Here is a 22,886-nt window from a genome sequence, read left to right as displayed (position 1 = left end):
TGTACGCGGTACTTTTATACGTACAAACGGAAATGTTTTTTCTTCTATTCTAAAAATAATGTTGATTTTTCTGTATGTTCTCGCGCTGTAGCTCACGAAGCAAATCCTAGTGAACACTTCGGCCTTCTCTTCTTGCTATCCACAGTTTCACCCACAATCGTTTCCATTACGCTTTCTTCATAAGCAAAGCACTCGTCCCGAATACATGCTTTTATACAGGTGACCGATTATTCGGCGTCCATTCTCGAGGACGAAAAATTTTACGATGGTGTAATAGTTCAGGGAAGTAGTTTGGTCGAAAGAGTTTGACGAAATATTTGACTAAGAACTTTTTCAAAGATGTTTTACAGTGTAATATAATTCTTTTACCGAACCATCGAAAAAAATATTCGCGTTCTCCGTAACAGCGGTACGGAAAGCTTCCGTCAGCTATTTTGTCTGCTTCTGTAGTTGACATGTGTTGCACGGTCTATGGATTGTGTTACTTGATAAAATATCATATTATTTCTTCCTTTTCGTGGAATCGCCTACGAACCGAATATCGATATGACTATCAGCTATTATTTTCTTTTTTTTTTTTTTTTTTTCAAGCATATTGGCCATAGCAGCGGCCACAATGAGCAGTAATAAAATATCATGTAGAACAGTACGTCACTGAGTGGTACCCACAGTTACTGCTGTCTGCCGTCGTCTCTACATGTCGTCACTGGAGTATGGTCCGAAGATGATCCACTTCGGGTGGAAACAGCTCACCGCTTACGGATAAAAGTGTTTTAAGTGATTGAGACTATTCTGTATATTATTTTAGTACTGTTATTCATTTACTCCAATGAAGGTTAATTTCCTTGCAGCTGAATTTTTCACTTTATTTCGATGTCTATAACATTTTATTTTGGTGTTTATCTCGTATATGTACAGTCGATTCGAAGACAATATTACCTCATCTTGAGGTACCTGTTGGACGTGCTTCAGAAATCGTAACTGCTGTAACCATCCTTCCATCAAGCGAGGCTGTTATGATGTGTCCGCTACAGAGTTACGTAAATCTTGCGTGAACAGAGGCTATTTGACACAAATTATCCAGCTTTGTGGCAGGCGCGTCTCCTGTGATGGAAAGACAGCTGGAGCAGTTCACGGAGCACGCCCAACAGATACCTCAAGACCAGACTCATATAGCCCTGATGTCGATAGCACGTATAAGAGATGAACATAAAAAATAAAATAATAATGGTGCATGGAAATCGACTTTCTTTCGAATAAATAGTAGGACTTGAATGATACTGACCCCCAGCTGTGGAACCGTATTTATACAGGGTATATCAGGAAGCGAAAATCTTCATATGGGCATATGCCCTATTCCGAGACAGAACACATTTCATCTACATTGTTATTTAGGGAACTGAGGAATTTACAAGCTAGTGGTTTGAATCGCACTTAAGGGACAGAATGCAAGATTGGAAAGGTAGGAAATTACAGTGACGGGGGAGACATCACAAAGACAGTTCCACAGGGTTCAAGTTTGGGTCCACTCTTATTCCTATGGAAGAAAGACATTCAGAGCGAAGAAACTGAAATCAACAAGAAAATTTGCTATAGAATGAAACGTCAAAGAGGTGAGGTGGGTAAGACACATACATTCGTGCCACTAGCCTAAAATCAAATGTAAGTAAAATGTGTTCTATTTCTAGAAATCATTAGGAACAGGGCAAATGCCCAGAGGTGGTTTTTTGCTTCAAATGAGCGTTCCTGTCATATTCTTGAATATTCAACATTCCTCCTGGGATACCCTGTACACCGAAGTGCTGTTTGACTACTGAAACATATGATCGGTGGCATATAATGCAGCTAGCAAATATTGGATTTTCTTGGGCTACAGAATTTCGAAGTACGCGAAGCCCCACAATTTACAAGTATTTAGCGTCATGATTGTCAGGATAATCTGCTGCTGGGAAAAAAACCTTGTAAAAGTAAAATATGATACTCGCGAAAATAACCAAGAGAGTATGTATAAACATTACTTGTTTCACTTATATAGATCAGGGCCATGTTCTGCAAAGGATGTAATAAAATATTTTCGACCTTGGATTAAAAAAGAAAACCTCATCTTTACAGCCATCCTTATTACAAAATAATTATTTATGGATTCTTCCCTTACTTCTTCGCAGAACAATTCCATTTTACGGTTGAATAACAACTGCACTGTTTGTGTTCTACTGTGTTATTCAGCGTTAAATACCTCGCATGTTTACATGTTTAGATGATAAGCGGTTTCCACATGTGACATAAACTAGCAATCACATAAATTTGAATAGATTTTACTGTCCCAGACTACTAAGTAACAACCTGTTATTGACAGAGTGGCCGCTGTTTTCCTTGTGGAATAAAACGTCTATCTTTTGTAATGAGACAATATTACTTGTTTCAACTCCCTAATAGAATCACATTCACATTTTCGTAATAACAGTTTAGGCTACAGCTAAAATGGGGACCTTGTGTTGTTACTAAGTTCACACAGATATTCACAATGTATGTTGTCATCGAAATTGAGAAAACTGATCTGAAGTTATTTTATCCATTTTGGTTGGAGAATATCGCAGCTGTTTTCGTAAATTACACTGAAGGAAGTACTGCAACTAGTCACAAGTTTTCGTCATATGATTTTACTATACCGTTAGTAGTTTCGGGTCTGAGGCCATCGTCAGGTGGTAGCGTTGAATTCTTGCTGCTTTTACCTTTTCATCCTAAAATATAACAAAATTTTTGTGATGCATAGTTTACAAAACATTTTTCATTTTACATTTGCGTCCTAAAATGTATCGAAGTTTTTGTGATTACACAGTGTTACGCTTATATTTGATCCACTTGTTTACCTGTCCTTTGTTGTGCCTGTCTACGACTCAACATCTCCACTATATGGTGAGCAGCAACTTATCTTTTTCATAATACTGTCGTTATTCCATCTTGAATTTTCCATTGTTCCAAAATTTACTAACCTTCATTTAATTTCACTTACTAGTTTTGATTGAAAATATTATTTTCAATCTAAAATAGAGGTTCACGCTGAATACAACAGAAGAGATCGTATATAGTTCAGAATTACGTCTACATAGCTTTTACAAATATTGCTTACGGGCGCGAATAAAAAACTTTCGAACGCGATGCGAAAATAAATTAATGACCAAGTATCCAGGTGAATGGAGACATTCATTCGGTAGCTTCACAGCTCTGCAACGCAACACACTTCTGGAACGGTAATACATTGTACTGGAAGTCTGGTAGCCATTTCCCTCGTAACATGCTGATAGCTCGCAGTCACGTCAGTCACGCTACGGCAGCCAGCGGCTGGGATAAGTACTTCGCGTTCCCAGAAGCCACATTTGAATTTCATCGAAGAAACTACTCGGAACAGTACGTTTCCTGTATAGTTTTTCCCTCTCTATTTATCTCTAGAATATCGTGCTGTAAAATTATGTGGAGGCACGTCGAAAACTCTCGAAGAGAATATGGTTCTGTTCGTGAGAAAGAATGGCTTTTGTGTAAACTAAAATATCAGTTAAACGTGTTGGCTTGAAGAGATTCTAGCAAGTAAATGTAACATTTCGTTCTTCACGGATAGAAAGTTTTTGAAGTAAAAATAACTTTGAGCGTACCAATGTACTGTTACATTTTAGTGATTCCAAAATCGAGTTAAATTTCCGGACAACTTGACAATGTGAGTGCACGTATCACTACGACGTTGCACTCCCTCTGGTTTAGACACATGCATTGATTCGCTTGGGAAGCGTCTCACCAAGCCTTTGCGTCACATTCCTGAGGCAATGCGGCCCCCTTCTGTTGGTAACTAGTCTACATTCTGAATACTGGCACTCGGTTGCACCCTTTCTCTACTGGGGGCGGATCTGGAGATCTTTCTGGCCACGAGAACGCTTCAACATCAAACACACAGTTCATAGACAGTTCCGAAAATTTAAAAAGTAAAAAGATATTTTAAAAAGATCAATCGCCGAAAAAATTTGAATTTGTGAAGCAAGGTTCAGTGTCAGTATTAAAATCTATTTCTAATCGGGGCGACAGCTAACGACTGGTTTGAAAATTGCACAAAGACGTAAGTCTTCAGTTTCAGCATTTTGTTGACATGAAACAGCAACCTTATTTAAATTAAAAAAAAAATGTTCAGATGTGTGTGAAATCTTATGGGACTTAACTGCTAAGGCCATCAGTCTCTAAGCTTACACACTACTTAACCTAAGTCCGCAGCTCGTGGTCGTGCGGTAGCGATCTCGCTTCCCGCGACCGGGTTCCCGAGTTCGATTCCCGGCGGGGTCAGAGATTTTCTCTGCCTCGTGATGACTGGGTGTTGTGTGAAGTCCTTAGGTTAGTTAGGTTTAAGTAGTGCTAAGTTCTAGAGGACTGATGACCATAGTGCTCAGAGCCATTTGAACCATTTTTGATAATTTAGGTTAAGTAAAATGGCTCTGAGCACTATGGGACTTAACATCTACGGTCATCAGTCCCCTAGAACTTAGAACTACGTAAACCTAACTAACCTAAGGACATCACACAACACCCAGTCATCACGAGGCAGAGAAAATCCCTGACCCCTCTGGGAATCGAACCCGGGAACCCGGGCGTGGGAAGCGAGAACGCTACCGCACGACCACGAGCTGCGGACCCTAAATTATCCTAAGAACAAACACACACATCCATGCCCGACGGAGGACTCGAACCTCCACCGGGATCAGCCGTATTTAAATCCCTTAAAGCGTTTATTAATGGTTCTGTCAGCAGTTGCAATATTTATTAGGCGACTAGTTTCAAATCCTTGGAGGTTCATTTTCAAACCTGACCTAATGGGGCTCCACTGGCAGTGCCTAATCTTAATAACAAACATCAAAGTGGCAACTCGTGCTCTATAAATGTTTGCAGGATCAGCGTCAAATTGCCGGCCGCGGTGGTCTCGCGGTTCTAGGCGCGCAGTCCGGAACCGTGCGACTGCTACGGTCGCAGGTTCGAATCCTGCCTCGGGTATGGATGTGTATGATGTCCTTAGGTTAGTTAGGTTTAAGTAGTTCTAAGTTCTAGGGGACTAATGACCACAGCAGTTGAGTCCCATAGTGCTCAGAGCCATTTGAACCATTTGAATCAGCGTCAAAATCCAGACCTTGATTGTGAGTTGGTAACAAACATGTTCGGATTGATTTGTTGAGCATGAGTTACCACACAATGTTTATTATTAATATCCGGCACTGTCAGTGCAGCTTCAGTAGACCAGGCTTCAAAATGAACCTGTAAGGTTCGAAACTAGTCGCCTAATAAGTACTACTGCAACTGTTGACAGAACCATTCAAATGGTTCAAATGGCTCTGAGCACTATGGGACTCAACTGCTCGGTCGCGCGGTTCCGGACTGCGCGCCTAGAACCGCTAGACCACCGCGGCCGGCCACAGAACCATTAAAAAACGCTTTAAGGAAAGACGTAAGTTCTAGCCGACAGGTGGCAATAGCGTGGGGGACGCTGCCTTCAAATTTCACTTTTATTTCATTCTCATTCTGTTTTCCACTTGCACTTACACTCATAAAAAAACATATTTTTAAATTACTAATATACACAGTCAAATTACAAAACATGATTAAAATTAGAATGACTATATATTAATGACAGCAACTTTTCAGGTGAGAACATTTAGTCCATGTGGAGTTTGCCTAGACTTCAAAACAAGTATGCACTGAACCTGTTAATAATGTCTATACAACAGCCATATGATGCTTTATACAGCTGTACTCATTTTAATCGTGTTTTATAATTTGACTTTGTCCTTTTCTGAAGAAGAGCAGTTTGTTAACATCGAGTATAGATTTAAATGTCAGGAAGTCTTTTATGAAACTATTTGTATGGAGTGTAGCCACGTATGGAAGTGAAACACGGACGATAAGCAGTTTAGAAAAGAAGAGAACAGAAGCTTTTGAAGTGTGGTGCTACAGAAGAATGCTGAAGATTAGATGCGTAGATCACATAGCTGCTGAGGAGGTACTGAATAGAATTGGGGAGAAGATAAATTTACGGTACAACCCGACTAAAAGAAAGGCTCGGTTGGCAGGACACATTCTGAGGCATCAAGGGTCACTAGTTTAGTACTGGAGGGAAGTGTGGGAGGGGTGGGGGTAACAATCGTAGAGGGATACCAAGACATTAATACAGTAAGCAGATTCAGAGGGATGTATGTTACAGTAGTTACTCGGAGATGAAGAGGCTTGCTCAGGATAGAGTAGCATGGAGAGCTGCATCAAACCAGTCTTTGGACTGCAGACCACAACAATAACAACGTATTTGTAAAGTATGTTATTTATACGTGTAGTGCAAGGGAAAAATAGAAAAAAATAAAAAATGAAATCTGAAGGCAACGTCCCTTAGTCCAGCGCCGCCTGTCGGCTAGATCTTACATCTTTGTGTAATTTTAAACAAGTTGCTAGTTAACGCACAGTTTAGAAACAGACTTTAACATTGACACTGTACCTTCTTCTGCAAGTCCACAGTATTTTTAAATATTTTTTAACTTTTTAAATTTTTGGAGCTTGATGCTGTATGACAAACGCCCTACAGTCTTTACGTTCCTTTCGTCTTCATTACAGACATCTGATGATGATAATGACAGATGTCGAAACGTCGTAACAAATTCAGGCATTTTATTTAGCGTTATAGACGATTTTATTCGTAAAATAGGTGGAAGACGTGTCTCTGTCACCTTTTTTTTGTACACTAGGTAACGTCCAAAAGACTGACGAAGACACTATCAACAGAACTGCTTATTTTAGTGAAGCATCGTGCAATCAGTCGGCCGTACCTATTGAGTCAGTCTTGTCACTTTAAGCAAATGATCTATAGTTTTTTGGAAATTAGCATGATGATGTACAAAATACGTGACTAGTGTTCACCGTTGCTGTTAGCCCAGAAGGACGAAAAACCAGTTCAAATCGCAAATTCTTACTTTTTATTCACTCAATGACTAGTTTAGGGCCGAGATTCATTTTTAAATCATCATAACAAAGTCGAAAACGGCATTCCCAAGATGTCGAAAATGTCATCTGTATGCATTGTAAATGTTCATTGCATGTTTTTGACATCTTTGGAAATGCCATTTTCGGCTTTTTTTATGATGATTTAAAAACGAGTCTCGGCCCGAAACTAGTCATCGAATGACGAAAAAGTAAACAATTTGCAACTTGGACTGGTTTTTCTTTCTGCTGAATAACAGAAGTTGCTCACTCAAACTTCTCCAGCATGCTGGAAATTCGTAAATGGTGTTCGAGTTTAGGGGGAATACCAAGTGGGCTGAGGAGGGAATGGAAATTTGGATTAAGGAGGGAAGCGTGCTAGGGTAGTCTGTGCAGTTGTGCAAAACCACTGCGTCAGTTTAGAGACGCCATATTTGTTTACAAAATATGACCTTATACATTTGATGTGTTATGACAGTGAAAGGAACCTGTGACCACTGGAGATATTCTATTTTACTTATTTTGTGTTTACCGTTACATATACGTTTATGTTTTGTCAAAAGAAACCCAAAACCATGTTCTGAAGTAGTGTTTTGTTTTTCCACAAGACAGTGCCGCAAGTTTCTCAATAAATTCGTAACACAACACACACACAAATGTCATACTAACAAATGTAAATTCACCTGATGATGGAAGTTTAAACCTTTGAAACTCGTCGTGGAGATAATTAAACAGTGACTGGGAACAGTAAGCCCGTTGTTTCATTTAATGATTTTCAAGATAGTACACACAGATATTTTAGTGCTTAGAGCTACAAGTAAGTAGTTCAAGTATAAAGTAAATAATCCAAATAAAATCAGATGTTTGGTCAAGTACATATGTCTACATCCATAGTCTGAAAACCAAAGTGAAGCGCATGGCGGAAGGTAATTCCCACTGTACTAGTTATTGACGCCCTTTCCAGTTCCATTTACGTAGGAAGACTGACTGTTTAAAAGCCTCTGTGCGTGCTGTAATTAATCTGATCTTGCCCTCATGATCCCTATGTGAGTGATACATTACAGGTTGTAGTATATTCAAAACCAGCTCCTGAAACTTTGTAAGCACGCTTTCTGGGGATAGTTTGCGTTTATCTTCAGGTGTGTGCCTGTTCAGTTTCTTCAGCATCTGTACGACACTCTTCCATGGGTCAACAGACCTGTGACCATTCGTGCTGCCCTTCTGTGTACACGTTCAATAACACCTGTCAGTCCTATCTGGTACGGGTCCCACACACTTGAGCAGATTCTAGGATGGGACGGACGAGTGATTTTTAAGTAATGTCCTTTTTAGACTGATTGCATTTCCCTGTGTTCTACCAGTAAACCAAAGTCTGCTACCTGCTTTGCCCACGACCAAGTCTCTGTGGCAGTTCCATTTCATGTCCCCACAATGTATTTCACCCAGGTATGTATGTGAGTTTACCATTCCAGTTCTCACTCACCGGTATTATCCTCACAGGATACTACATTTTTTCTTTTTGTGACATGCACTATTTTACATTCCTGAACATTTAAAACAATTTGCCGATCTTTGCACCACTTTGGAGTTTTATCAAGATCTGATGATGATGATTGGTTTGTGGGGCGCTCAACTGCACGGTCATCAGCGCCCGTACAAAGTCCCAATTTGTGCACAGTCTAATTTGTACACAGTCCAATTTAGCCACTATCATGAATGATGATGATGATGATGATGAAATGATGAGGGCAACATAAACACCCACTCCCCGGCCAGAGAAAATCCCCAATCCGTCTGGGAATCGAACCCGGGGCCCCGTGATCCAGAGGCACCGACGCTAGCCACTAGACCACGAGCTGTGGACTTATCAAGTTCTGACTGAATATTTTGTGCAGCTTCTTTCAGGCTGTAATTGATTACACATAACAGCATCATTTGTGGAAAGTCTGAGATTACTATGAATAGTGTCCGCAAGGTTATTAATATAAAAAATAAATAGCAAGGGACATACCCAAAGTTACTTCTACATCTGGCGATGACTATCCATCCAAGATAATGTGGCGCATTTTCCCTGTCGAGAAATACTCAATCCACTCACAAATTTTGCTTGATACCTCATAAAATCGTATTTTTATTGATAATAAGCGTAAGTGTGGAAGTGGAAGTTCCACTTCCGCAAATACCCTTTCACCTAATCGAGGTTTGATTTCGTAGTACGAGCGAGCAGGAGGAGCAGCAGAAAACCCGTTTTGCTGGCGGGGATATCACAAGGACGGCCGATGCAAAGCAAGCTGTCTGCAGGCGTCTCTGCCTCGCCCGCTGCTCGCGAAGAATTTAAATCAGCTGCCCGGCCTGGGGAAAGTAGAATCTTCCTCGACTAAACGGAACTGGCTGCGCCAGGAGATGAAGGTCGCTTCATGCGGAGATGAACACATTCACAAAGGAGGTATAAACAAACGCAGGTTTCCTTATGTCGTGTAACATGCAGGGTAACGATCTGAAAACGACATTCGCAAGAGGAAACCGTTAAATATTCGCGCAGAAATTATTCAACTTATTGTTCTGTGTACGGTGAATGATTTCCACTTCATGAATTATGTGCCCACTTTTACATCTACGTCTACGCCTACATCATACTCTGCAAGCCACCTGTGGTGTGTGGCGGAAAGTACTTTCGGTACCACTATCTGATCCCTCCAAACCTGTTCCTCTCGCGAAGACTGCGTGGGAAGAATGATTGTCGGTTAACTCCCTGTATTGGCTCTAATTTCTCGAATTTCCTCCTCGTGGTCAATACGCGAGATGTGTGTGGAGGGAAGTAATATGTTGTCCGACACCTCCTGAAAAGTGTTTTCCCGAAATTTCAATAGTAAATCTCTCCGTGATACAGAACGCATCTCTTGTAATGCCTGCCAGTGGAGTTTTTTTTTTTTTTTTTTAGCATATTCGTAACGCCGTCTCGCCAGCTAAGTGATTCCGTGACGAAACGCTCCGCTCTTCGTTCAATCTTCTCTATCTCCTCTATCAGTCCTACTTGATAGGGATCCCACTTAGATGAACAATACTCAAGAATCGGGCGAACAAGCACCTTATAAGTCGCTTCTCTCGTGGATCAGTTACATTTCCTTAAGATTCTTCCGATGAATCTGAGTCTGATGTCTGCTTTTCCCACTATCTGTTTTACGTGGTCGTTCCACTTAAGTTCGCTCTGGATAGTTACGCCTGGGTATTTTACGGCAGACGCCGTCTCCAGCTGTTTGTCATCAACAGTGTAGCTGTACAGTAGTGGAATTCTTTTACCATGTATTACTCCTTTTACTATGTATTACTTCTTTTACTATGTATTACTATGTTACATTTATTTACGTTCAGGGTCAAGTGCCAGAGTCTACACCAATCATCAATTCTCTGCGGGTCGTTCTGCAAATTCTTGCTGTCTTCTGGCATTGCTACTTTGGTATAGACAACTGCATCATCTGCGAATAACTTTAAAGAGCATCCGACGCTTTCTACTTGATCATTTATGTATATTGCAAATAACAACGGTCCTATCACACTTCCCTGTCGTATTCCGGATATTACCTTTACAGCTGCCGATTTTGTTCCGTTAAGAGCGACGTGTTGAATTTTATCTGCGAGAAAGTCTTGAATCCAATCACAAGTTTACTCCAATATTTTTTTCATTAAACGGCAATGCGGGACGGTGTCAAACGCCTTACTGAAATCAAGGAAGACGGCATCAACCCGAGCGCCGTTGTCCACTGCGCTGTGGACCTCATGGAGGAACAGAGCGAGCTGAGTTTTGCAGGACCTCTGTTTGCGAAATCCATTTTGATTTTTATAGAGGAGATGTTCATTTTTTTAAAAAAAAGTCATAATTCCTGAGCCTAAAACATGTTCCGTAATTCTACAACAGATTGACGTCAACGATATAGGTCTATAATTGTTTGGATCTGTCTTACGGCCTTTCTTAAAAACGGGAATGACCTGCGCTTTTTTCCAGTCGTTAGGTAAATTTCGTTGCTCAAGCGATTTGCGATAAATTACTGCTAGAAGGGGAGCAAGTTCTTTCGCATACTCTTTACAGAATCTTATAGGTATCTCATCTGGTCTTGAAGCCTTTCCACTTTTAAGCGATTGTAGCTGATTTTCAATTCCGCGATCGGTTATCTCAGTATTCTCCGTTTCGGTGCCGGTGTGGTCGCTGAGAATGAATAGATGATTTTGACCTACTTACTGATTTTATGTACGACCAAAATTTCACAGGATTTTTACTCAGGTCGGTTGATAACGTCTTACTTTCAAAATCATTAAACGCTTCTCTCATTGCTCTCGTTACGCTCATTTTAGCTTCGTTCAGCTTTTGTTTGGCAGCTAGGTTTTTACTTCTCTTGAATCTGAGTGAAGTTTTCTTCGTGTATCTAGCGCTTTCCTAACACGGCTATTAAACCATGGTAGATCTGTCCCATCCCTTAAAACCGTACTCAAAACATAGTTGTCTAGGGCATATTGAACGATGCCTCTGAATTTTTTCCACTTGTTCTCCACTTTTACCCCGAAATCTTTCTGTTTAGAGTACCGAACTATTTATTTGGCTAGTGTCTTTAGCGTTAATTGAGTGGGGAAGTGTTGTCAACTTTTCATCTGTTAATTTATCTTCTCTTCTCTCTATAATAATTTTCTTTCTTCCATTCTTCTTTTCATATCACTCTTAATTCTATCCTTTAAAATTTTTTTATGACCATTTAGTCTTCCATTCTCTGGTTTGGGGGCAGAATTATTATAAACAAATTCACGTCGTTGACGAAAGCAGACATGGAACAAAAATTTACAGAAGGCACGGAATAAATTTTAACGGTTACCTTTGATTTATTGTTTATCTTACCTGCCAGGTATGCGACTGGATATTAATAACTTCGTATAAATATTAATAAACTTGTACGTAATGGCCATTTATAATGTCATACATCACTAGACTAACAAATGCGCATCTTTTACTGTAGTCTGACGTTTGGCGAGGTAAGATGGCGACACCAGGAAGTTTGTGTACGATTTTCTTAAACAAAATGACGTTGTAAGCTTCGCGAGGTTGTCCAAACAAGTTCTGCAGTGGAGCAAATATTTGCGTACTACTTGTGTTTCAAAAATACATTGTAGAACAGTGTTATGAGATCAAGTTACAAATACACATGTTTAAAGAAGACTGTAGCCAAATAGCACAATCTACTTATAGGAGCATTTTTGTACCGAGCACACTATTCGAAGAAAAGCCGAAGTTGATCGAAAGCGGTTAAGAACACATCATTAAGCTACGCCTGTTAATGCTAGATCATTAAACCCCTTAAAAATTATATATAAGCTATTTAAACACTGCAAGTATTTCAGCTAAGACAAACTGTATTGCAATTATTTAGGCTTACATACAATACAAAAGCAAAAATACGTGATATGTTTCCAGCTACGCTTGCTCTGAGTCATCGTCGTTTCCTTGTATCTTTGGACTGCTGTACGAAAGATTACAGCCAAACACGACTCCTGTATTGACCCATTATGACAAAACTCTAAAGGTAACGTGGTAATGTGAGTTAATCGCCGTTTCTTACCACTCTTTTATCTGTAAATAAACATCTGTTTACACGTCCTTTGCGCTCGTCGCCATATTGCGATTCTAAAATGTACGCTTCAGTGACACCAATGATACCGTATACGGTATTACCCATGGAGTTAAAAAAAGTTGTCATTACGTCGCAAATCTGAAGCCGTCTTACATAGCCCAAAACATTAGGTTCACGACATTTAACTTCCTTGGTTCACCGCGGTGTTAGTTATCTGTGACGTCACTCCGACGTGCCTCTGTTCAATTTCGACCGTTGGAGATGCTGTCGACTTTCGTGGTCGTATCCCAAATAGCTTCTGGTGCTATGACTGTGCAGAGACACAGTTGTTTCATCAAAAATGCAACCTTGCATCGTTTACGGATGTACTAATCCAGCCGATCGTAATTTAAAGTTTAAGGCAATCACATTTCATACGTAAGTGGAGCCGTTCAAGGAATATTTTCCTTTGTATGCATGAATTATTACTTGTACTGTCGTAGTTTTATTTCTGTCACTTGACTTTAGATTTCCTATCAGTCCAATTCACAAAGCTTTCTGGGCGAACGCTATGCGAAGGAAAGTCTGGGAAAGTATTAGCAAAATACTTTAACAACATTCCTAACAAAATGACTCACATACATGTTAAAATATCCATTTTATGGGATCCAAGCGTTTGAGACCATTTTCTTGATCACATTTATAGCATTGCATAGTGCTGGAACATGTTTAAAAATATTATATCGTTCTTTTTACTCTGTAAATTGCAGTTATTAGCCACGCACTGAATGACGCGTCACCGGTAAGATTTCATGTGAGAAGATGTGTTAACTTCAGTGAGACTAATCCAGTAACTAATAAAACAAAAACTTATAAATCAATAACTTTATTCTACATGGAGGTATACGCGTGTGCAATTCTGTTTCTTCGACTTATCAATAATCGTTCACTTTGTTGACATGCACAAAATAATATAGCATGTCTTGCTTCTTTCCTCACTGCACACGATTATGGGTAACAAAGAACACGTAGGTAAGTTTTTTTGCAAACGTAAACATTAAAAATGTTGTGCATGCGAACTAAAATTTGAAAGTGTAACGAACAAGATGCAGTACGAGTAAGCAAACATGCACTTGTTTCGAAGTTCCAGCTTCATATGCTATCTATAGAAATACAGTAAAAGTACAATTAAATGGATTAAGAAACCATGCTTTGCACACCATTTCCTTCTCTTCTTTGTTATACGGTATATATCAACAAAAACTAAGTTACATTAACGAGGTAAAATGTGTCGTATTACCGGAGCAAACACGCAGCCAAGAACAGAAAAACGTTCGAAATTGCCCTCCTGATCCTGTGTTATTCATGTAAGCACTATAACTTTTACTATATAAAACAGTTGTTGCGCACACGAGAGAAATAATGATGAGGAAAGAATCAAAAACACTAGTGTGGGCTGCTTAAGATGGCGGCTGGCCCTGTCCACTCTGGCTTAAAAACAGCGTAATTCCGCAATGGCTTCCCCATTGGTGGTTTTTTTTTACCTCCGTGATACTGCCTGTCTAGTGATGTATGTCTGTGCGACAAAATAAAGGAATCCAGAGATAAATATCATTAGGATCTGGGGCCTATGTAATCCACTGAGGTAAAAAAAGAAGGGAGGTGGCATTACGTCACAAACCAAGCCGATGTCGGCCATGTTAACTAGCCCAAAACATTAGGTTCGCCACATTTCATACCCCCGTAGTTTACCGCGATGACACTTTCCCGTGTGGCACTCTGTGTCGTATTACTAGAGCAAATACGCATTCAAGAACAGGAAAACGTTCGAAATTGTTTTCCTGACAATATGTCATTCGTGTAAGCACTGTAATTTTTAGTATTTAAAACAGTTGTTGCGCGCACACAGAAATATTGAATAAGAATCACTCTTAAACAGCAGTCTGCTAATGTTTTGAGCTACTTAAAATGGCAGCAGGCCCCACCCACACTGCCTTCAAAACAACGTACGACGTATGTCTGTTGTGCCGCCTCCTTTTTTTACTTCCATGATATAATCTTACGTTGTATTTACTCGTTGCTAATAGCTTTATTTATTTTAAAATTACTGATTTGAGTCATAATCAAGTTAGAGGTGGAAACTAAAGAGATTTTAAAATATATTCCAAGCAAACATTCTCGCAAATTTTTCCTCAAATTAACGCCGATATTTGATACTAGCAGAATTCTTTGCTCTTGCTAGTCTGCAGTCTATGCAGTTCTTGCTCTGTTCTCTAGTTCTTATGTTACTCCGCTAGCAAGGTAGCAGAATTCCTTCATTTAGACCACTTTCAATTCTTCAATTTTAATCTTATGTGTATCATTAATCTCATTTCTGCTACTCCTTATTACTTCAGTCTTTCTTCGACTTCATTCCTTTCACCAGAGGCTGTAATTCTTCCTCTCTTTCATCGAGAATAGCAACGTTGTCAGCGAACCTTATGGTTGGTATCCTTTCAACCAGAATTTTAATCCCGCTTCTGAACCTTTTATTTCCGTCAATACTGTGTCCGGTTTGTTTGTACAATTCTCCTGCGTGAACAATTTCTTAAATGCGAAGTTTAAAACTTCAGCTTTATTTTTGCTGCCTTCTACAGCGACTTTAGACCGGTCAACGAGTGAGCTTAAGACCTGCTTAGCGATTTTACATAGGACCCAAATTTTTGTCTGGTTCTCGGCCAGATCTTTTGCTAAGGTATGACGGTGGTAGTTGTTTTAAGCTTTGCACACCGATCTTTAGACAGACACATGAATCAATAATAACTTTTGTCTGTCGTCACTTGCGCGTTCTCTTTTGAGCCGAGAGTGCAACAGTCTTTGCTTTCTCAGTATTTGTAAATTCCTTCGTTAAACCACGGCGGGTATTTTCTGTTCTTAATCCACATATTCGTCACGTACTTTCCAGACTCTGATTTACAGTCCGGTTAAACTTTGCCCATAATTCGTCTGCAACCATCGTACTGGGTCTAAGAGATGTCAGTTCTTTGTCTAAGTTGGATGCTAACAATTGTCTATCTGTTATTTATAGCAGAAATACTGTCCTAGTGTTCTCTGGAAAGTTAGAGGGATTACATTCATAAGCCGGCCGGTGTGGCCGAGCGGTTCTAGGCGATAAAGTCTGGAACCGCGCGACTGCTACGGTCGCAGGTTCGAACCTGCCTCGGGCATGGATGTGTGTGACGTCATTAGGTTAGTTAGGTTTAAGTAGTTCTAAGTTCTAGGGGACTGATGACTTCAGAAGTTAAGTCCCATAGTGCTCAGAGCCATTTGCACCATTGGCGTAAAAGATGTAACAATAGACATATTCACTCAAAAACTATCTATACTTTTTGTTGTGTTCGATTTCGTACACAACGGTGGGGAGAGGATGGCTACAGAGTGTTATGGCCACTGCCAGCGTAGGGAAATGATTAGCAAAGTTAACACAGTAAACAGAAGATTTACATAACTGGTTCAAATGGTTCAAATGGCTCTAAGCGCTATGGGACTTAACATCTGAGGTCATCAGTCCCCTAGACTTAGAACTACTTAAACCTAACTAACCTAAGGACATCTCACACATCCATATTCGAGGGAGGATTCGAACCTGCCACCGTAGCAGCCACGTGGTTCCGGACTGAAGTGCCTAGAACCGCTCGACTACAGCGGCCGGCACTTAACTGGTATTTCTCCGCATAACCGAAAACACATTAAAAACACTGCAGCAAGAAACACTGTTCTGCTGCCAATATCAACAAGGAAAAGGCTCGTAGTACTAGGCACGAACGATGATATTGTAGCAAAGAGGCTCCAAGTGCAAGTGGAGTGGATGTCTGGCTACTGCCGGCCGTCCTACATTGCGGCGGCAGAGGGCGCCCATGGTACGGATCCGCTTGTGGTGTGGCTCAGTGGGCATGTATCACTGGTTCTACTGCATTCTGTATGATGGCCAAATGGGGTTTGAACCGTCGTCTTCCTCAGCATGAGGCATTGTAGCGAAGAGGCTCCAAGTGCAAGTGGAATGAATGTCTGGCTACTGCCCGCCATCCTACATTGCAGCGGCAGAGGGCACTCATGGTACGGATCCGCTTGTGGTGTGGCTCAGCGGTCGTGTATCATTGGTTCTGCTGGATTCTGTATGATGGCCGAATGAGGTTTGAACCGTCGTCTTCCTCACCGCGAGGTATTGTAGCAAACAGGCTCCAAGTGCAAGTAGAATAGATCTCTGGCTAGTGCCAGCCGTCCTACAATGCGATGGCAGAGGGCACTAATGGTATGGATCCACTTGTGGCATGGCTCAGCGGGTGCGCATGACTGGTTCTGCTGGATTCTGTACGATCGGTATTGGAGTCTGATGAAACTCGCTATTTCTTTGCCAACTGTGAGGCCCATCGGGTAGTACTGAAATGTAATATCACACTTTAACAGTCGATTAACCCTGAAAGTGGAACAATTTAATGCGACCCTTTATATACAGCCTGTGCAACTGGTTCTACTAGAGCTTGTCCAGTCGAGCAACATTGATTTGTTTTCTTGCAGGAAACGCATGTCAGCGAGCTTCAGAATACGAAAAGATAACAGCCAGTTGAGTGGAACTGCTTTTTGTAGGAGAAATAAATAAACCACGCTGTCGCACAGACTCACATTTTTTGTCCTATCTCGGCGTTAGTTCCTACCTGTGGTCAGTGTTTTCAGTGTGCTACGTAATGCGTGGAAAGGGATAAAAAGTACTGCAGCCTGTTACACGTAACGCGCCGGCAGCCGGATGAGTTGGGATCGAAGTCGCAGCAGTAATATTGCGCCTTGACCTCGATAGCCCGGCGCCCGCTGCTTTCCTGGAGCGTGGCGTGCAGACTTAAGTACTTCTCCCTAGGGGAAGGGGATTCCCCCAGCCCCGCAGCGCCTGTTAATGAAGACGGCTCGCTGCGGTTGCGGAGTGCGGCTGAATTATTAATTAGGCAAAAATAATCACCGGCATCGCCGTCCGAGCGGCAGGATCAAAGGGGTCGCGGCGATAGCGGCGCCGCCACACTTGTTGGCGGCGCCCGCTGTAAATGCGTCCTCTGGACGCGTGCACCGGAAAATAGTTAGGAGGCGAAATACTCACGCATCAGTTACGGCATTTGCTGCATGTGCTCCAAGTTTGTCATAACAAATCTTGAAAGATTTTTGTAGCTATTAAAAATTCACGATCACAAATTTTCAGTACGACATATATAGGGTTAGGAATCTGTATGAGGCTAGGAGAAATTATTTTATAGTTTTTAGTCTGTTTTAAAACGTTTTATATTAAAAATCATTTTTATTTAAATACTTATTTTTTGCTTTTTAGCCTTGCTTCTGGCGGATACCACAGCTCTGTTGCCCCTCATGAGCATCAACAAAATCGGTAAGTATAGTAGAATGTAGTCCAATTAAACCAGGCGATCCTTAGGAAATAAGATTAGGAAATGAGGTAAGTTTTGTTATTTGAGCAGAAATAATTCAGGAAGGTCAAGGTACAGAGTATATAAAATGTTGACTGGCAATAGTAAGGAAAGCTTTTGTGAAGGAGAAATTAGTCAACTTGGAATAAAGATTTAATTGGTAGGAAGTCTACTCTGAAGGTGTTTGTCTGGAGTGTAGCCCTCAATGGAAGTGAAATATGAACTGTAAACAGTTTACACAAGAAGAGAACAGATTTTGAATATGGTGCTACAGAGGAATGCTAAAGAATAGATGGGTAGATCATGTAACAAATGAGGAGGTATTGAATAGATTTGGGGAGAAAAGAAACTTGTGGCACAACATCAGTCGAAGAAGGGATTGGCTGATACGGCACATTCTGATAGGGCACATTCTCAGACACAAAGGGATCACCATTTTAGTATTGGAGGCGAGCGTGGGGGATAAAAATCGTTAGGTAGTCCACAACACGAATACAGTAATATTGGATAAAAATCGTTAGGTAGTCCACAAGACGAATACAGTAATATTCAGAAGGATTTAAGTTGCAGCAGTTATTCAGAGATGAAGAGGCCTGCATAGGACAGAGTAGTGTGCACAGATGTATCAGACAAGTCTTCAGACTGGTAACATCGCAGCTCTTGTCACAAAAGGAATAGGGAACGGGGGGTCAGTTAATGTTATGAGAAGTACCCTTCACCACACACTGTCAGATGTCTTGCGGAGTATTGATGTAAATGTAGATGAAAAAAAGTTTATGTTTGATTGAAAATCTGCTTCATCAGCTACTCATTGAGCATAGGTTTCGTGTTGACATCGTGGTCTGGCTTCATGTACCTGACTTCTCTCTCTAGCTCCTAATTTAGAATGTCTCAATGGAGTTGATTCCAGATGAGATATATGCCCTTGAGTAGTCTCAGTCGCTTTTCTTTGAGCACCACAACACTAGGGATATGGTCTTCAGCTGCTTCATTTGGTCTAGCTTGAGCTTGGCGCTGCAGGTCATTGGCAAGCTGAGAAGGATGCGTGCCCACTGTCTCAATCTATACCGCTTGAGCCGTTACTTCTTGGCGATTGAATGTTCGACATAACCATAGGCTGAGATGTGGCGCAGCTAGCATTATCGTGATGACAGAGCTATAATTAGCCAGCTAGGTGGGCGTGGCTCTGTGCCATTCCTGAGCCTGGCATGGCAGAGGAGCTACTAGCACTCACAGATGTAGCACTGCTGTCTACTGGCTGTCAGTGGGCGTCACCGGCTTACACACTTACTGCCTGGAATGCATTCTGCTACTACCTGCACAACAGTCTACTCCTGCAGGGCAGCCGAGGTGTCTGGCATTACCAACACTTTTCACCCTCCCCCCAGGGGGTCCACAACTCTTTTGTAAATACGTGCGTAGTGAGCACGGGACCCCGAGCTAATGTGGCCCTCCTTCCTTTCCGGGCTGCATACCTTCCTTTTCCGCATCCTTCCCTATCCCCCATCTTCGCCCCCCTCCCCTCACCTCTGGCTCTTTCCTTCCCCTTCTCCCCCTCTGGGAGTATGGTTTGTGCCTACGTCCGGAGACGGACGCTCGTAAATGTAACGCATTCTTCGCCTTCTCTGCTTGTATGTCTTCATCTTTCCTTTGTCCTTCTCTTTTCCTTACCTCTTCTCTTTACCCTTTTCTCTGCTGCGGCGTTTGAGACCTCTCTTCTTTCCTTTCCCTTTCTTTGTTTTTCCCTTTCTCTTTCTTCCTCCCTGTGCGTGTCTGAGCGCCGACCCACGCATTTTCGTGCGTAGGTGGTGACGGGGTAACGCGTAATTCCCCGCCCCAGGTAGACAGGTAGGACACGTACGTACCCCCTAGTAATGGCCAGGCCCAGGGAGGGGTGATTACCCGAGCTGATACCTTCCGAAAGTGCCAATTGGTCCCTCCGTCCGTTTGTCAGAAGGTGTGACCTGAGGTGTGAACAATCACCTAAGGCGGGAGTGCCCTCAAAGAGGGCCCCCACAAGGGAGGAGCGCGCCATTGGAGACGCCGGTAATCATGGGGGATTCTTCCGCAATGGTTTCCTCATCTTCCACTATGTCTGCTCACAAGCGTAAGTTCACTGAGTCTCAGCCACAGACAGTTCTTCCATCGTTGCCACAGTTCCTTGTTGTTTCTCGGTCTGACGAAGGTCACGACTTCTCCACGGTCAACCCTTTCATTATTCATAAAGGTGTCGACGCAATTGCAGGCCCTGTAAAGTCTTGTTCCAGATTACGGAATGGCACCCTGTTGTTAGAAACAGTCATTGCCCTCCAGGCACAAAAATTGCTGCATACTTCACTGCTCCACACCTTCCCCTACGTCTGCTCACAAGCGTAAGTTCACTGAGTCTCAGCCACAGACAGTTCTTCCATCATTGCCACAGTTCCTTGTTGTTTCTCGGTCTGACGAAGGTCACGACTTCTCCACGGTCAACCTTTTCATTATTCAGAAAGGTGTCGACGCAATTGCAGGCCCTGTAAAGTCTTGTTCCAGATTACGGAATGGCACCCTGTTGTTAGAAACAGTCAGTGCCCTCCAGGCACAAAAATTGCTGCATACTTCACTGCTCCACACCTTCCCCGTCCGGGTTGAAGCGCACCGCACTTTAAATTCCTCACGTGGAGTCGTTTATACACGCTCCCTCGACGGATTGTCTGACGAAGAAATTCAGCACTACCTTTCTGACCAGGGCGTAACGGCTGTTCATAGAGTTATGAAAAGGGTTGACACGAACATCATTCCAACCCGCACTGTCTTCTTGACATTTGACAAAGTTCAACTCCCATCGAAAATCAAAGCAGGCTATGAGATAATTTCCGTTCGCCCTTACGTCCCAAACCCTACGCATTGCTATCGGTGTCAGCGGTTCAATCACACCAGCCAGTCCTGTTCCAATCCGGCCAAATGTGTTACGTGTGGCAAGGATGCCCATGAAGGTGCTTGTCCACCTCCATCCCCTCGTTGCATCAACTGTATGGGTGACCACGCTGCTTCCTCTCGAGATTGCCCCATTTTTAAAGACGAAAAGCTCATCCAGGAAATCAGAGTGAAGGAAAAGGTGTCGACCTTTGCTGCTCGAAAATTATTCGCCAGTCGACAGCCCACCGTGTCTCAGACAGGAAAATACAGCACTGTCCTTGCTTCTCCTCGGCCAACAAAGGAGGTGGCCACGCAAACTTGCGACCTCACCTTTAGTGCCACGGTCGTCAGATCGGCCAGCGCAAAGATCGCCCGTTCAACCTCACCACTTTCGCCTGCCCACTCTATGGCTCACCCTTCATCGGGTTCTGCTAAATCTCGAGCCCAAAAGTCAGACACAAAGACATCGAAAAAAGAGCATACCCGTGAAGATTTTTTACGTACCCCAGCTTCACAACCATCGGTTCCTCCTTCATCTAAACATCATGTTTCCAAGAAAGCTAATAAGAAACCCAGTTCATCTCCTTCTCCGCCAAGGCGTGTCTCATCTACAGCACCACCTGGCGGAAATCGCTCTCGGTCGTCTTCTGTGTCGCCGAGGCGCACTGCTGGCGGCCGATCAACCGGCAGATCGCTGGTGGCAGGAGCTGCTCCTGAACAACCTATGGATCAGGATCTTCTGCCTTCGGCTGAATGCCATTCCATGCTGTCGGTCGCAAGCTCTGAGCAGTCGTTGAGTTGACAGAACCTTGGTCACATTCCTCCATTTCTGTTCACCCTATGACCATTATCCACTGGAATATCCGCGGCATTCGAGCCAATCGGGATGAATTGTCGATCCTCTTACGATCCTACTCGCTGGTCATCTTCTGTCTTCAGGAAACAAAGCTGCGTCCCCATGACCGCTTTGTTCTCCCCCATTTTCAGTCCGTCCGATTTGATCTCCCCTCTGTTGAAGGTACTCCAGCCCATGGAGGACTCCTGATTCTTCTCCATGATACTCTCCATTATGACCCAATCCCCTTAAACACTTCCTTCCAAGCTGTCGCTGTCCGTGTTTCCATTTCTGGATATAACTTTTCTCTTTGTACAGTATACATTCCATCGTCCACACCAATGGCACGAGCTGATCTCCTTCATCTTCTTGGTCAGCTTCCACCCCCCTATTTGTGGTTGGGGACTTCAATGCCCACCACCCGCTTTGGGGATCTCCACATCCTTGTCCACGTGGCTCACTATTGCTAGACGTCTTCCACCAAGCGGATCTAGTTTGGCTCAACTACATTTTTGTCTGCCTCCACGGCAAATTTCTACACACTCGAGTGACCACTTTCCATGTGTCCTTAGACTGCAGCCTCAACTGCCATATATGCGCCCGCGACGCTGGAAGTTTACCCAAGCCGATTGGACACTTTTTTCGTCTCTAGCGACATTCGATGACCGTCACTTTCCTAGCGTCGACGATGAGGTCACACATATTACAGACGTTATTCTTACAGCTGCGGAACGTTGAATACCACGCACCTCCGAATTGCCCCGGCGCCCCCCAGTTCCTTGGTGGAACGAGGCATACCGTGACGCAATACGTGAGCGGCGACGTGGTCTTCGCGTTTTCCGCCACCATCCTACTTTGGCCAACTGTATCCGCTATAAGCAGTTCCGTGCGCGATGCCGTCGTGTCATCCGCGATAGCAAGAAGGCAAGCTGGAAATTCTTTCTTAGCTCAATTAACACCTTCACTCCCTCCTCGGAAGTTTGGAGTCGGATTCGACGGTTATCAGGCGCGCATAGTTTCTCTCCGGTCTCTGGGCTCACTGTCGCGCGTGATACGTTAGTGGACCCCGTCGCAATTTCTAACTCATTGGGTCAACACTTTGCTGGGATTTCGAGCTCTTCA

General features: G+C 42.6%; 1 protein-coding gene across 1 annotated transcript in view; it reads left to right on the top strand.

The window, feature by feature from the left end:
* LOC126234766 (uncharacterized) overlaps window positions 1-22,886 on the top strand; it is a 113,540-nt gene that overhangs the window by 5,152 nt on the left and 85,502 nt on the right. The window contains exon 2 of the mRNA XM_049943518.1: window positions 17,938-17,994. Coding sequence (XP_049799475.1) covers window positions 17,976-17,994 — 19 coding nt within the window. The 5' untranslated portion in view covers window positions 17,938-17,975. The remainder of the gene's footprint in view (window positions 1-17,937; window positions 17,995-22,886) is intronic.

Source organism: Schistocerca nitens, chromosome 1 (assembly GCF_023898315.1).
Source record: "Schistocerca nitens isolate TAMUIC-IGC-003100 chromosome 1, iqSchNite1.1, whole genome shotgun sequence".
Taxonomy (NCBI): Eukaryota; Metazoa; Arthropoda; class Insecta; order Orthoptera; family Acrididae; genus Schistocerca; species Schistocerca nitens.
The sequence above is the reverse complement of the archived record's forward strand: the minus strand, read 5'-3'. Positions and strand labels throughout refer to the sequence as shown.